The sequence below is a fragment of the Monodon monoceros genome, unplaced genomic scaffold (assembly GCF_005190385.1).
Source record: "Monodon monoceros isolate NGI ecotype Baffin Bay Population unplaced genomic scaffold, NGI_Narwhal_1 Super_Scaffold_12, whole genome shotgun sequence".
NCBI lineage: Eukaryota > Metazoa > Chordata > Mammalia > Artiodactyla > Monodontidae > Monodon > Monodon monoceros.
The window spans coordinates 59,121,372-59,134,702 of NW_021703768.1; the positions used below are offsets into that span (position 1 = coordinate 59,121,372).

At 40.3% G+C, this 13,331-nt stretch overlaps 2 protein-coding genes across 6 annotated transcripts in view; one reads left to right on the forward strand and one right to left on the reverse strand.

The window, feature by feature from the left end:
- Window positions 1–130, forward strand: part of HEXB (hexosaminidase subunit beta) — a 35,555-nt gene extending 35,425 nt beyond the window's left edge. The window contains exon 14 of the mRNA XM_029216412.1: window positions 57–130. Within this exon, the coding sequence (XP_029072245.1) occupies window positions 57–117 (61 nt within the window). The 3' untranslated portion in view covers window positions 118–130. The remainder of the gene's footprint in view (window positions 1–56) is intronic.
- Window positions 131–198: 68 nt separating this feature from the next.
- The window catches only part of GFM2 (G elongation factor mitochondrial 2), a 46,387-nt gene continuing 33,254 nt past the window's right edge, over window positions 199–13,331 (reverse strand). For 3 of the 5 annotated variants that reach the window (XM_029216408.1, XM_029216410.1, XM_029216411.1), the window contains 4 exons: window positions 6,894–7,073; window positions 5,399–5,514; window positions 1,098–1,280; window positions 199–675 (listed from right to left, as the gene is read on the reverse strand). In XM_029216408.1, the coding sequence (XP_029072241.1) occupies window positions 547–675; window positions 1,098–1,280; window positions 5,399–5,514; window positions 6,894–7,073 (608 nt within the window). In that variant the 3' untranslated portion in view covers window positions 199–546. Of the gene's footprint in view, window positions 676–1,097; window positions 1,281–1,372; window positions 2,018–5,398; window positions 5,515–6,893; window positions 7,074–13,331 lie in introns of those variants that run through there. The other 2 variants (XR_003792631.1, XM_029216409.1) reach the window with 2 other exon arrangements.

Genomic DNA, 13,331 nt, shown 5'->3' on the forward strand with positions numbered 1-13,331 from the left:
GGAGATGAGTTATATCAATCTAAAACATCTTTGTTTGTACTTTACCTGTCATACAGACGAGGAATAGCTGCAGAACCTGTCTTTACTGGATATTGTGACCACGAGGACAGAATGTAAAAATGAGCTGAAACAAAAGAAAAATAGGGGAAAATGCCCACAATCATCTGTACCACAATCAGCTTGATTTTAAAAATCATGTTTTTGAATAAAATCTTTTTATTGATTGAACCTCCATCTTATTATACGTTATACATAGAAGACTGACATCTTTCCTGTGAGCGCAGCTTAAAATCAGCCAACCAAAAACCTCATGATATCTATCACTCAGTATATCCCAAAAGACTGAATCTTGACTACCGACAGTAGTAACTTCCTAGATACACAATACAATTCAGGTGCGTTAACCTTCAACATCAAAGCACGTTTCTCATTCTATAAAATAGAATGGGCAGCACCAAGTGCCACTGTCTGTTTCAAGTTCTACCTTTCCAGTTGTTCTTACGGAAAATGAAGTAGGTAGGTACTCCTGAGTTTCTCTCCAAGGACTTAGGACAAGCCACTTCTCTGGCTGAGCAGTGTGCTTTGGTCTTGAGGATTCATGGCTTGATAATCAGACAGCTCTAAGGCAAAGGTGGCTGAGCCTGATGTTAACGTTCGAAGCACAGTTGAATAACCCTAATTAAAATAATTTTAAGTCAGTTAAGCCTCAAGTCTCTTCCTGCAGAACCTTTGACCATTATCAGGAAAAATTTGGTAAGTATTGGGGATGACAGAAAACCAGTAGTGTGGGTATGCTTCAGAAGTATTCCTTGGTCCCAAATGGTAAAAAAGACTCTGCTGGCACTCAGGTGCCTGTCCTAGCAGCAGAGGCTGGTGGGGAGGAGAATGAAACTGCCTCAAAGCCGGCAACAGAAGTAAGATAAGTGCTTGGGATGGAAAAATGGTCATTTAGGCTGGTGACACATTTTGGTACAGCACACCTCAACCTCTGTAGAGGAATGGAAAGGGACACCCTGCCCCCCCCCATGCTGCCATAATCCCCTGGATTTCTCCAGCAATTTACGTAAAGTATGTAAATTTAGTCACAAAGTACCTACCATAATTTCTGCTAAGGGAACAAATCCAATAACAACTTTGTTGTCCTGACGAGTCTGGATTTCCTGAATGTTCCCTCTTCTTTGTGCTAGATCTGCTAGGACAGGACTGAGGTAATCTCTAGTCACTGTAACCTCAAGATTCATCAGGGGCTCCAAAATTTGCTTATCAGCTTTCTTCAGAGCCTAAAGAAATTAAAGAATATTAACTCCTCTTCCTTAAACTGCAGATCAAATTTCTGTTATGAAGGGAAGACTCATAAAAATTTAAATACTGTTCATAATCTTAGCCTCTAGCAAAAAGACATAAGCCTGCTTTAACACTCTATAAGAAGTCCAAAATTTCAATATTTGCTTGTACATGCATGACAGTAGCATGTCTGAGACCTCTTGTATGGTGTGTTGCAAGGGAATGCTTGGCAAAATCTCATTATGTAGAGTACCTGTGAACATGTGCCCAGAGACAGAGGGAAACAAAATGGTTTTCCCCCTTCAAAGACTTATTTCTTCATATTTAAACCTCTTCTTTTGTTTTTGATACCTATAGTTATAGTCCATGCTACAAGTCAGGGCAAGCAGGAGGGAAATAAAGGAGAGAGCTAAAAACACAGTAAGTTAGTAGAAACACATTCTCTTCTATTTGAAACAGACTGAAATCTAAAATTCTGAACAGATAACAAAGGCCAAGAAGAATAAGCACATGGAAAGGAAAGAGCACGGAAACTATAAAAAGCTAAAACAGCATAGGGCAAATAGGAAGTGGACGAAAGCAGAGGTATAGACTTACTGGGGTCCTAGTCAGACGCTGTCTTTAGAGCATCATTCCATCAGGCCAATTGCTAAACGGATTTTGGAGGGCGTTTGCGAGCACCGTAACCACTGATGGGTTTGCTTTTAAAAGCTAACTCACTTACTTCTCCAGCCTGCCAGAGTTAAAAAATAACAATTTCCTATAAATTCTAAGCCTTTGTTTGGTTGTCAGGTGGGATGAGCAGTGTACTTTGGTCTTTATTACAACTTACTCAGTTGTAATAAACTTAGACTTAGCAGCAGAAACCAGATAAAAGAGCTAGGGCTCTGGAATGCACCCCTCACCTTTATTTGGCTATGGCTGATCATCTCTCTCTGCTCACCTGCCACCACTCACTTAGGACCAGGCAGTATCTTCGCCTATATTGTCAAGTAATGCTCTTCTGTCCTCGATACCTCACCACCACCTCCCTCCCCCCGACCCCTGCCTCCTACTTTCACGATCATGAAAAATGGCCGGCAGTATATTCTCTTTATCATAGAAATTTCAAAAAACATAGCACACATATAGAGTAAAAACATAATCTCAGTTCTTCACAGCAGATTAAGCCTTTAAAATCACTATCAACCGAAACAACTCAACTATAGAAAAAGTAATAGTCCTTGAATGAAAACATTACTAAAAAACAATGACAGTCAACAGCAAACAACTAAATATATCCTCTGTATTTTTGCAATTCTTACCAAAAGCTTTGTGCCACTTCACGCAATGTCTCTTAGAACAACATAATGGAGTGGGAAAAGGTTAAAAATTAAAGAGAAAAAATGCTACAACTAAGGAAAGGACTGAGTTCTATGTAACTGAACAGGAAGTACTGTGCTTGTGGGTCTGTCCTTAGTCCTCTTTTCTTTTCACAGCCTTTTCCTTGGCAACATTGCCTAGTTACAGAGCATCAAGAACAGCTTCTACATAGCTTCCTCAAAAATTCTAAACTTTATCCAAGCCACAGTCTGAGTGCTCCAGCCTTGTACTCCGCTGGTCTGCTCTGGGATAGTGTCTAAATATCTTATAGCAACCCAATATGCCCCAAACGGAACTCATCATTTTCTTTTCCAAACACTCCTGTCTGCTTTTTCCTCTTTCTGTTGATGGCATCACTACTCTTCAGTTCACCAGGATATGCATCTTTGATTTCCCTTTTTCCACAAGTAAGCTGTAAGATTTCCACTCCTGTTGCTGGTATCCTGGTTCAGACCTAGTCCATTCCCTGTCCTAGACTCTTTTCCCTACTCCAGTCCCTTCTGTATTCTAATGATTATACTGCTCTCTTCAAAAACTTTATTCACCACTGTTCTCAAAACAAATCTCAAACTTCTAGATGTAGTTTTTAAAGGTTTCTCTAAAGCCTGGCCCTGCCTTCTTTAATCTCCCCTTGTCTGGAATGCTGCCCACTGTGCCCAAATCTTCCAAAACATCACAGCTCAACAATTAATGAAACCATGTACAAGCCCCTGTTGTGTTTTGAAATAAAATGCTGACTCAGGAGTTAATGATTGGGAAATGTGAAGATGCAGAAACAAAGAACAGCTTTTGGGCTAGAGAACTGGTAACAATTTAGACTATAATGCTGCCACATGGCAGAATCACCGAACTCCCAGTTCCCTGAAAGATATAAAGGCCTGACACACATTCCTAAGTCGTTTGTACAGGAAGCAGACCCCTGCCAGAGGAAAACTGCTGACCACAAGCACATAGACCCTAGACTGGTTGAAACCAGAAGGCTGATTGATGATGCTTGAAACTTCACCTTGATGCCAACCAATCCCAGAATTGTCCACGAGCTGATCACACCCTGCTCCTTGAACACTATAAAACTCCTCATAACCCCTCCAGGGTGGATCACACAGTCTTGAGGGCGTTAGCCCTCTGTGGCCCCCTTTGCCTGGCAAAGCAATAAAAGCTACTCTCTTCTACTTCACCCAAAACCCTGTCTCTGCGTTTCTGTTCGGCACCGGTGAAGAGGCTGAGTTTCGGCAACATAAACTTCTTTCCAAGAACCCTGCCCCAATTCCCCATGTCTCAGCTTTCATGGATCTCAGTCCATTCTATCTAATATTCTGGCTATTTGGCTATTTATTTCCCTTCTAAATCATAAGCTCCTTTAGGTCAAGAAAAATGTATGCATCCCATCTGTGCCCCCCTCTCAGTGCCTGGTGCACTAGAAGCACACCACCAGTGGCTCAATAAATATACGAAGCGTCATTAACTCCTCAGAGAGAGAAGGAGCTTCCCCACTAGATGAAGTTTAACAAGGGCCACAGTATTTCATTAGTAGTATTTAAAGTAATGAATTAAAAGATTAAGTGTAAGCCCCATAAAGTTAATTCTTGTTCTCTACTATGATCTTAATAAAAAGGCTAACCAAGGCATATTAGATTTTGAAGGACTGGCCCATATACTGGGGCTTGGGGTTAATTTAGAAACGTATCATCTTTCAGGTTACCATTATTTCAAAACTAAAACCAATGTCGGGAAAAACTAAGAATTACTGGAAGGTAAATGTTCTCAACAATTTAATCATGACCACTTTACAGGTAATATTTCTAACTATATGCTTAGGCAAACAATATTTAAACAATTTTATTTTTGAAAGTGTAGTGTTTTTTCTTTTAATCAAAAACTTTTTTTTGTTTTCAAAAACTTTTTAAGAGGTATGAATTTGAACTTACATGAAGGAGCCATTAAAGTTCAGCCTTCCTAAGTCAGGGGCTTAGGGTATTTAACTTTATAATTATGGATTCAAATAAGACTATAGAAAATCAGGTCTCAACCACAATCCAAAACATTAGAAAATGATTATAAAAGGCAAGCGTTTTAATGCAAAATCAGTCACCAACAAAACTATAGTATTCCCATACTGAGAAGAATGCATGGAATCAGCATTCAGCACACTAAGGCCCTGGGGGTTAATCCAGCTCTGGTAGATTACTGGGGCAAGGCACTCAAGGACATACCCCCAGGTAAACACAGAAGACCAGACTGCTTTATGCTCTGAGAAGGAAAAATGCTTATTTGATCTGTTATTCAACAGGACTTATCTGATTTCAATGATCCTTGATTAATCTTACTAGAACAAACATGAACTCCAACATTGGAACCAATATTAGACCTTCAATGTCCTTTAGATTATAATCCATTTTGGGCCAAGCTGACCCCAGATATGTCTTTTACTCAAATCTACCAAGCTTGCCTCTTATGGCTGCATCTGGGATGGGGAAAGCAGAGACACCACTTAAAAAAACTTGCCTCTTTGCCAAAATCGGAGGATATTTAATAACTATCTGTGTTAAACAGTAATTTCTTAGATCCTCTTTTGAATAAAACCCTGATGATTAAGAAATCAAAGATTCTCCATGGTAAAAACTCTTGACTATAAGGCTCAGGATACAAAGACACACGGTCAGGCACTGCGAGCACAGCTGTCTGTGGACTAGTGGTTCACTACTGTCCAGAGAGTCACCTTAAAGCAAAAAGGATTAGGACACTTCTATACCTTTTGTAGGCATCTTGAGACACAGGCAGAAATCATAGCTGTGGAGGTACCGGGATGAATTACCAATGAATGTAAAGTAATTGCTACATCTTGAATTGGGGATCCAAGCAATGGTCCTAGGTAAGGGGGAAAAGATTTTATTAGGACTCAGTATTACAGTGAGGGGTAAACGAAATGTGTAAAGAGATAGGCAGAGAACTTCTAGTTTCCAGTTCTGGTAAAGGAGCTTTGAAGTCATCACTTTGTTGTAAATAATAAGTAAAAAGCAACAATTCTTATTGAATTGGTAAGAGATGGGAGGACAAAGGGCAAACCACTGTCCCCAAGACTGGAGAGACAGGTGAGTGCGGGCAGTCACACCTGATCTGTAATTGATGAACTGCTTGAGGCTCATTGTAGCCAAGTCAGAGTTAAAAACTCCAGGGGGGCCCAGTCTTGGGGATGGAGAGGGGCATAATTTTGTGAGCTCAGGCAGGTTCTCACAGTAAATATCAGAGATTCAGGGGGAGGGGAAAAGAATCCATTCTGAAATACTCCAAGGCACTCTATTCTTAACAAGGCCTGCCCACAGGGGAAACTAGTTAATTAGAGCAAAACCTGCAGGGGTATTATCAGAGACTAACTGACTTGAGGGAAGTACCCAATTCCAGTCTACTCTAGCCATCCTGTCCCACCTAAGGGGGGTGAAAAAAACTGAGAAACACTTGTGCAGCTCCGAGTCCAAAGGCACAGGCTGACTAGAAGACTGAGACCTAATCCTGGGACTACAGATGCTTCCCCTCTCCTTTACCTCACCACCACATTACTAAAGGCCGGTTTATAGCAGTCCCTTACCCAGTACATCACTTCTGGCTATCAAGAAAAAATTATGGGATGAACTGGGAGATTGGGATTGATATATATGCACTAATATGTATAAAATAGATAACTAATAAGAGCCTGCTATATAAAAAATAAAAGAAAAACTTATAAGGCATATTGAAAGGCAAAAAGCACAATTTGAATTTGAATACAGAAAGCAAGCATCAGAACCAGATGTGGCAGGGACATTGAATGATCAGACTGAGAATATAAACAACTATGACTAATATGCTAAGGGCTTAAATAGGTAAAGTAAAGGGCATGCAAGAACAGATGGGCATGACAGCAGAGAGACAGAAGTCCTAAGAAAGAACCAGAAAGAAATGCTTCAGATGAAAAACACTGTAACAGAAAGGAAGAAGCCCACTGATGGTCTTAGATGGGACACAGCTGAGTTAGAAAATATATCAGTAGAAACCTCCAAAACTGAAAAGCAAAGTGAACAAAAGACTGAAAAAAACAAAACAATATCCAAGGCTGTGGGGCAACTATAAAGGTATGACATATGCGTGATGGGAAGAGATAGGGAGAAAACACCATCAAAGTTAGAAGAGAAGAATGAAACAATTTCTAATATCAGGAGGGATTAAATCGTTGAGTGATATTAATGCATACTCTGATTGGAGTACCTTACCTTGGAGGCACGCACTGTGAAGGCCATTTTCAATGGCCTCTCGCGAGGCCTGAGAAAGGTCTTCGGCAACACTTGCTGCATACTCGATGACTGGCAGAAGAGATGATGTTTCCAGTGATTTTGCTTCCAGTTCTACAGTCACAAGATGCCGTCTGTCTCCTAAAGTTCTATCTAAGGTATCTGTAAACAAATCGAATACAGTACCTCAGAGATTTGTTCCAGAAAGATGTCAAGGTACCACAACTGGCAAAATTACAGTCAGCAAGTTCAAGGTCTCATGGAAGGTAAAGCGGACGAAAATATCAACAATGACACTAAATACAGTATAAAAATGTCAGAGTAAACAGTTCTACCAAGAAAGCATCTGCTGGGACTTTCCTGGTTGTCCAGTGGTTAAGAATCCACCTTCCAATGCAGGGGATGCGTGTTCGATCCTTGGTCGGGGAACTAAGATCCCACATGTGTTGGGGCAACTAAACCCAAGCCCATGTGCTGCAACTACAGAGCCCACACACTCTGGAGCCCGCATGCCACAACAAAATATCCTGGCGTGCCGCAACTAAGACCAGATGCAGCAAAAAATAATTTAAAAAAAAAAAAAAAGCATCTGCTTCTGTGTTTACCAACGTTAAAAACCTGCTCTGGGGCTTCCCTGGTGGCACTGTGGTTGAGAGTCTGCCTGCCGATGCAGGAGACATGGATTCGTGTCCCGGTCCGGGAGGATCCCACATGCCACGGAGCGGCTGGGCCCATGAGCCATGGTCGCTGGGCCTGCGCGTCCGGAGCCTGTGCTCCACAACGGGAGAGGCCACAACAGTGAGAGGCCCGTGTACGGCCAAAAAAAAAACCTGCTCTGAATCACCTATTAATATTGCTTTAGGACTTCCCTGGTGGTGCAGTGGTTACAAATCCGCCTGCCCACATATATACAATGGAATATTACTCAGCCATAAAAAGAAACGAAATTGAGTTATTTGTAGTGAGGTGGATGGACCTAGAGACTGTCATACAGAGTGAAGTAAGTCAGAAAGAGAAAAACAAATACCGTATGCTAACACATATATATGGAATCTAAAAAAAATAAAATAAAATGGTTCTGAAGAACCTAGGGGCAGGAGAGGAATAAAGACGCAGACATAGAGAATGGACTTGAGGACATGGGGAGGGGGAAGGGTAAGGTGGGACGAAGGGAGACAGTAGCACTGACATATATGCACTACCAAATGTAAAACAGATAGCTAGTGGGAAGCAGCCGCATAGCACAGGGAGATTAGCTCAGTGCTTTGTGACCACCTAGAGGGATGGGATAGGGAGAGTGGGAGGGAGATGCAAGGGGGAGGAGATATGGGGATATATAGCTGATTCACTTTGTTTTAAAGCAGAAACTAACATGCCATTGTAAAGCAATTATACTCCAATAAAGATGTTAAAAAAAAAAAGAATCCACCTGCCAACACAGGGGACACGGTTCGATCCATAGTCTGGGAAGATCCCACACGCCGTGGAGCACTAAGCCTGTGTGCCACAACTACTGAGCCTGCGCTCTAGAGCCCGTGAGCCATAACTACTGAGCCCATGCTCCACAACTACTGAAGCCCTTGCATTCTAGGGCCCACGTCCTCAACTACTGAGCCCACGTGCTGCAACTACTGAAGCCTGCATGCCTAGAGCCCGTGTTCCGCAACAAGAGAAGCCACTGCAATGAGAAGCCTGTGCACCACAACGAAGAGTAGCCCCTGCTCGCCACAACTAGAGAAAGCCCGCGTGCAGCAATGAAGACCTAGCACAGCCAAAAAATTTAAAAAAAAAACAAAAATTACTTCAGTGTTAGGGTGTGTTGAGGCAGGTGATCGCACAAATTTTGTTATGCAGATTACACTTTTAAACATTTCTTATGTGACTGATATTCTTCTAAATACAAAATTTTTATTTAAAAGTAAAACAGTACAAACGGTTATCTAATGAAAATTAAAAGGCTTCACCATGCCAGCCAACAAACTTAAATTTCATACACTCTTCCAGCAATACTTTATGTATTGGGTTTGGCCAAAAAGTTCGTTTGGGTTTTTCCATAAGCTGGTATGGAAAAACCCAACGAACTTTTTTTTTTTTTTAGTATTTATTTGGTTGCACTGGGTCTCAGTTGTGGCAGGCAGGCTCCTTAGCTGCGGCTCACCGGCTCCTTAGTTGTGGCATGCAAACTCTCAGTTGTGGCATGCATGTGGGATCTAGCTCCCTGACCAAGGATCAAACCTGGTTCCCCTGCATTGGGAGTACAGTGTCTTATCCACTTGCACCACCAGGGAAGTTCCCCGAATGAACTTTTTGGCCAGCCCAACATTTAATGTTTATGATTCTTCCCCCAAAACTAGTTATCTATTTGTAAAAATGAAAATAGACTCCCTCATTAGCTAACAACCAATAGCTGTCAGTGAAACCGAGTGGGGCCCTGTGGGGCTCCGAGGCATGGAGGCCCTTTTGTCCCCCATTTCTTGAAGGCAAGACTCCAGTCTCCATGACTTTCCTTAGTTCCAAAGGGCAGATTTGAACAGTTGCTAATCAAGGGAGGAAGCAGCCAAGAAGCCACCTGAAGCAAGATTAAAGGGACCAGAGAAGCTCCTCAAGATTAGGAGACCACCTGAGATGAGATGAAGGGAGTGAAAGCCCTGTGTACACCCTGATGTTGTCAGAGACCCCACCTCTGAACCACTGTTATAAAACCGTCATCAAATCCTCCCAGGTTGGGACACATAGTTTTTCAAGGCAGGAGCCTGCTGTGTCCCCCTTTGCCTGGCAAAGTAATAAGGCTATCCTTTTCTACTTCACCCAAAACTGTGTCTCTGAGATTTGATTTGGCACCAGTATACAGAGAAGTTGAGCTTTCAGCAACATCACCAATCTCCAAGATTTTACTGAGACAAAACTATGCTGTATTTATGTGAGTGACCATGGAACACAGTGACTCATGGCCCAAATTCAAAACTAAGAACTAATTATGCTCTATAATTCCTCTTCATAATTCCTTTTATATTATGAAATATAAAACTAACTTTTATATTATGAAATATTTTATACTTAAAAATACATGCATAACCTAAAACCAAAGTGAACATTCATAACCTAAAAACAAAATGAACATTCATGAAACCTAATACTACTAAAGAAACAGAACATTACCAGTAAACTAGAAGCCTTCTGAAGAAACAACCACTATCATGATGTTGTATTTAAACATTCATATGATTTTCTTTAGAGTTGTATCACAGATGCAGGTATCCCTAAACAATATAGTTTACTTCTGCTTTGTTTTGAATGTTATTATACTGCATGTATTCAGCAACTTGCTTTTTTCTGCTTCACATTTGTGGGTCATCTGGGCTGACACCTGGTGATGTAGTACATTCTTTTTCACTGTTATATAGTATTCTGTTATATGAACAGAGTACAATTTATCCACTATGTCCACAAATATTTGGATTTTTTTCACCTAAAGTTTTGTTTTGTTACAATGTTATTATGAAGGTTCTTGTATCTGTCTCTCAATGTACATGTGTAAGGTTTTCTCTAGGGCATATACCTACTAGTGGAACTGCTGAGTAGTAAGGTCTGCACATAGTCAACTTCATAAGAAAGTTGCCAAACTGTTTTCATAGTGGTTATATAATTTACACTCCCACCAGAAGTTTCTGTAAAACTTTCCATAAAACATCTCACCAACACTTGGCATTGTCAGATCTGCATTCTTGCCAATTTTGTTGGTATAAAATGCCATCTTGTCCTTTTAACTTGCATGATCCTAATCATTACTGAGATTGAGAATCTTTTATGTTCACGGGCCTTTGGGGTATCCTCTTTTGTGAAATGTCTGTTCAATCTTTTTTGCTCACTTTTCTACTTGGTTGGTTGTCATGTTTTTAATGATCTTTTGAAGGTCTTTACATATATTCTGGATACTAATCTGTCAGTTTTATATGAGGCAAATATCTTCTCTCAGCTTTTGGCTTGTCTTTTTGCTTTCTTTATAGTGTATTTGAATAAATTCTTAATTTCAATAATATCAACTTTAGTAATCTTTTAGTTCATAGTTTCAACCTTATCTGGTTAGTAAAACAATTCTATATTGTCTTCCAAAAATTCGAAGGTTTCCCTTTCATAAAGTTTTGGGGTTTTCTTTTTTTTCTTTTTTGCATATATTAGCTTTTATTCTCTTTATTCTTTTGTGCTCAAAGGGAGATTTCCAACTCTTCTTTCATATTTAGGCTTTTAAATTCACCTGGAATTGACTTTTGTATACAGTATGAGGTAGGAATCTAAAGCTTTTTCCATATGAATAATTATCCCAGGCCCCTTTATTGAATATCAGTCCACCCTTTCTCACTGAGCTGCAATATCACTGATGTAAATCCAATTTCCACATAGATATGAGTCTGTTTCTAGGCTTTCTGGTTTGTTCCACTGGTATATTTGTCTATTCTTAGCTTGATTTGTGTCATAATGACTATGGCTTTATAATAAGTATTAATGTCTGATACAGTTCTTTGGGTAGAACTGGTATGTTCATGATATTTAGTCTTCTTATCTATGAATAGTATGGTTTTCCATTTAACTTAGGTCTTCTTTAATGTCTGTACATTTTGATAATTTTCTAGATGTACACAAATGTAATCTGCTCCTCGTCAGTGATGTGATCATTAGTGATCTGACTGTCCAGTCAGGGTGTGGTCTGATTGCTGCAGCATCTGGTTACTAGTTTTCACCTTGTAACTAATAAGCAATCTAGAGCGAGACACTTGAAGACCATGCAAATATGCTGCTCAACAATGTACTCAATATTAAGCATTCACCATATTACAAGATGACAATTTCTTATTCCAGCCCTCCTCCTCAACATCTAACAGTCAGCATTTGGCACTTCAGTGTAAGGAAGAAGAGTCTCTTCTTCTTGTTGATCTATCATCAGTATGGACTCATGAGTTCCAACTTTTTCTCAGTGGTCTATGATTATTGTTCGTAATTATTTTGGAGTTCAAATTAACCCAGATTTAGCCAGTGGATCCTCTTTGGGTTGGTTCCTGTGCCCTTATGACACATCCCCATTATTTTTTTGAGCATTTCCTTTCTTTCTCAGATAACATGATGTTCTGTTGCTTGCTTATTTTTGATAGTCTCCTATTTCTTACTAATACTTTCTATCCCCTTTATTTCTTCAAAAATAATACTTATTTTATACTCAGCATATGATAATTCTAGTATCAGAAGCCTTTGCTGGTCTGCCTGTGATGTTTATTGTTTCTGCTGCCTTTTTTGCTCCTTGTGCCTTTGCTCAAGGTTTTATGATTATAAATAAATAAATAAAAATTTTTTTGCGGGGGTGGGGGGCTTCCCAGGTGGCAGTGTGGGTAAGAATCCGCTTGCCAATGCAGGGGACATGGGTTCAAGCCCTGGTCAGGGAAGATCCCACATGCCGCGGAGCAACTAAGCCCGTGTGCCACAACTACTGAGCCCTCAAGCCACAACTACTGAGCCCACGTGCCACAACTACTGAAGCTCATGCACCTAGAGCCCATGCTCCGCAACAAAGAGAAGCCACAGCAATGAGAAGCCCGCGCACCGCAACGAAGAGTAGCCCCCACTCGCTGCAACTAGAGAAAGCCCACGCGCAACGAAAACCCAACAGAGCTAAAAATAAATAGATAGGTAAATTTATTAAAGAAAAATTTTTTTAATTGTGAGTTCATATTCCTTTGTGGGATTTTCTTTGAGGCCTGGATTGAGGATACATTTATCTAAAGAGGCCCTACGTTTGTTTTCTCCAGGTTCCTTGGTATATTACCAATCCATAAGCACTTTACACTAAATTCTTCTCTGTTTGGAGTTTTTCAGGTCAAACTGGTTCTATGAATTTAGGCTGAAAATGCTATCAGAAGCCTACAGTTACAAATTCTCAGAAATTTTGCCCCTTTGCCCCACAGTCAGTCAGACAAGTTTCCTTGTCCTCTTCTTTTATGGAGAAGATTTTCCTCATTATTTCCATGAGGATGTGGCCCTCAAGTTCTAGGTTAGACATTACCACAGATTTCTCCAAGATAGCTAGTGGCTTAGGTGCTGGCTTATTTTCCAAGATTCCTGCTCCAGTTTCCTTTTTGGCCTCTAGAAATTTCCATTACATTCTAACCATCTCAGACATTAATTTAAAAGATGTTATTTATATTTTCCCAGAATTTTTGGTTTTTCCAGATATAAAGTCCAGAAAGAGAAATCATCATGTCATTTGCCCCTATATCCTGCTTGTTTAATTTTTCAAGTTTCAATGAAAAATAACCATCTGGCCTTTTTACAAATCGCTGAGTTGCTTAAAAGTTCCTAGTTATCCTAAACATATCTTTTCTATATTTTTTCACAAACCTGTCCATGTTTTCTCCTTGGGGGGGGGGGGGA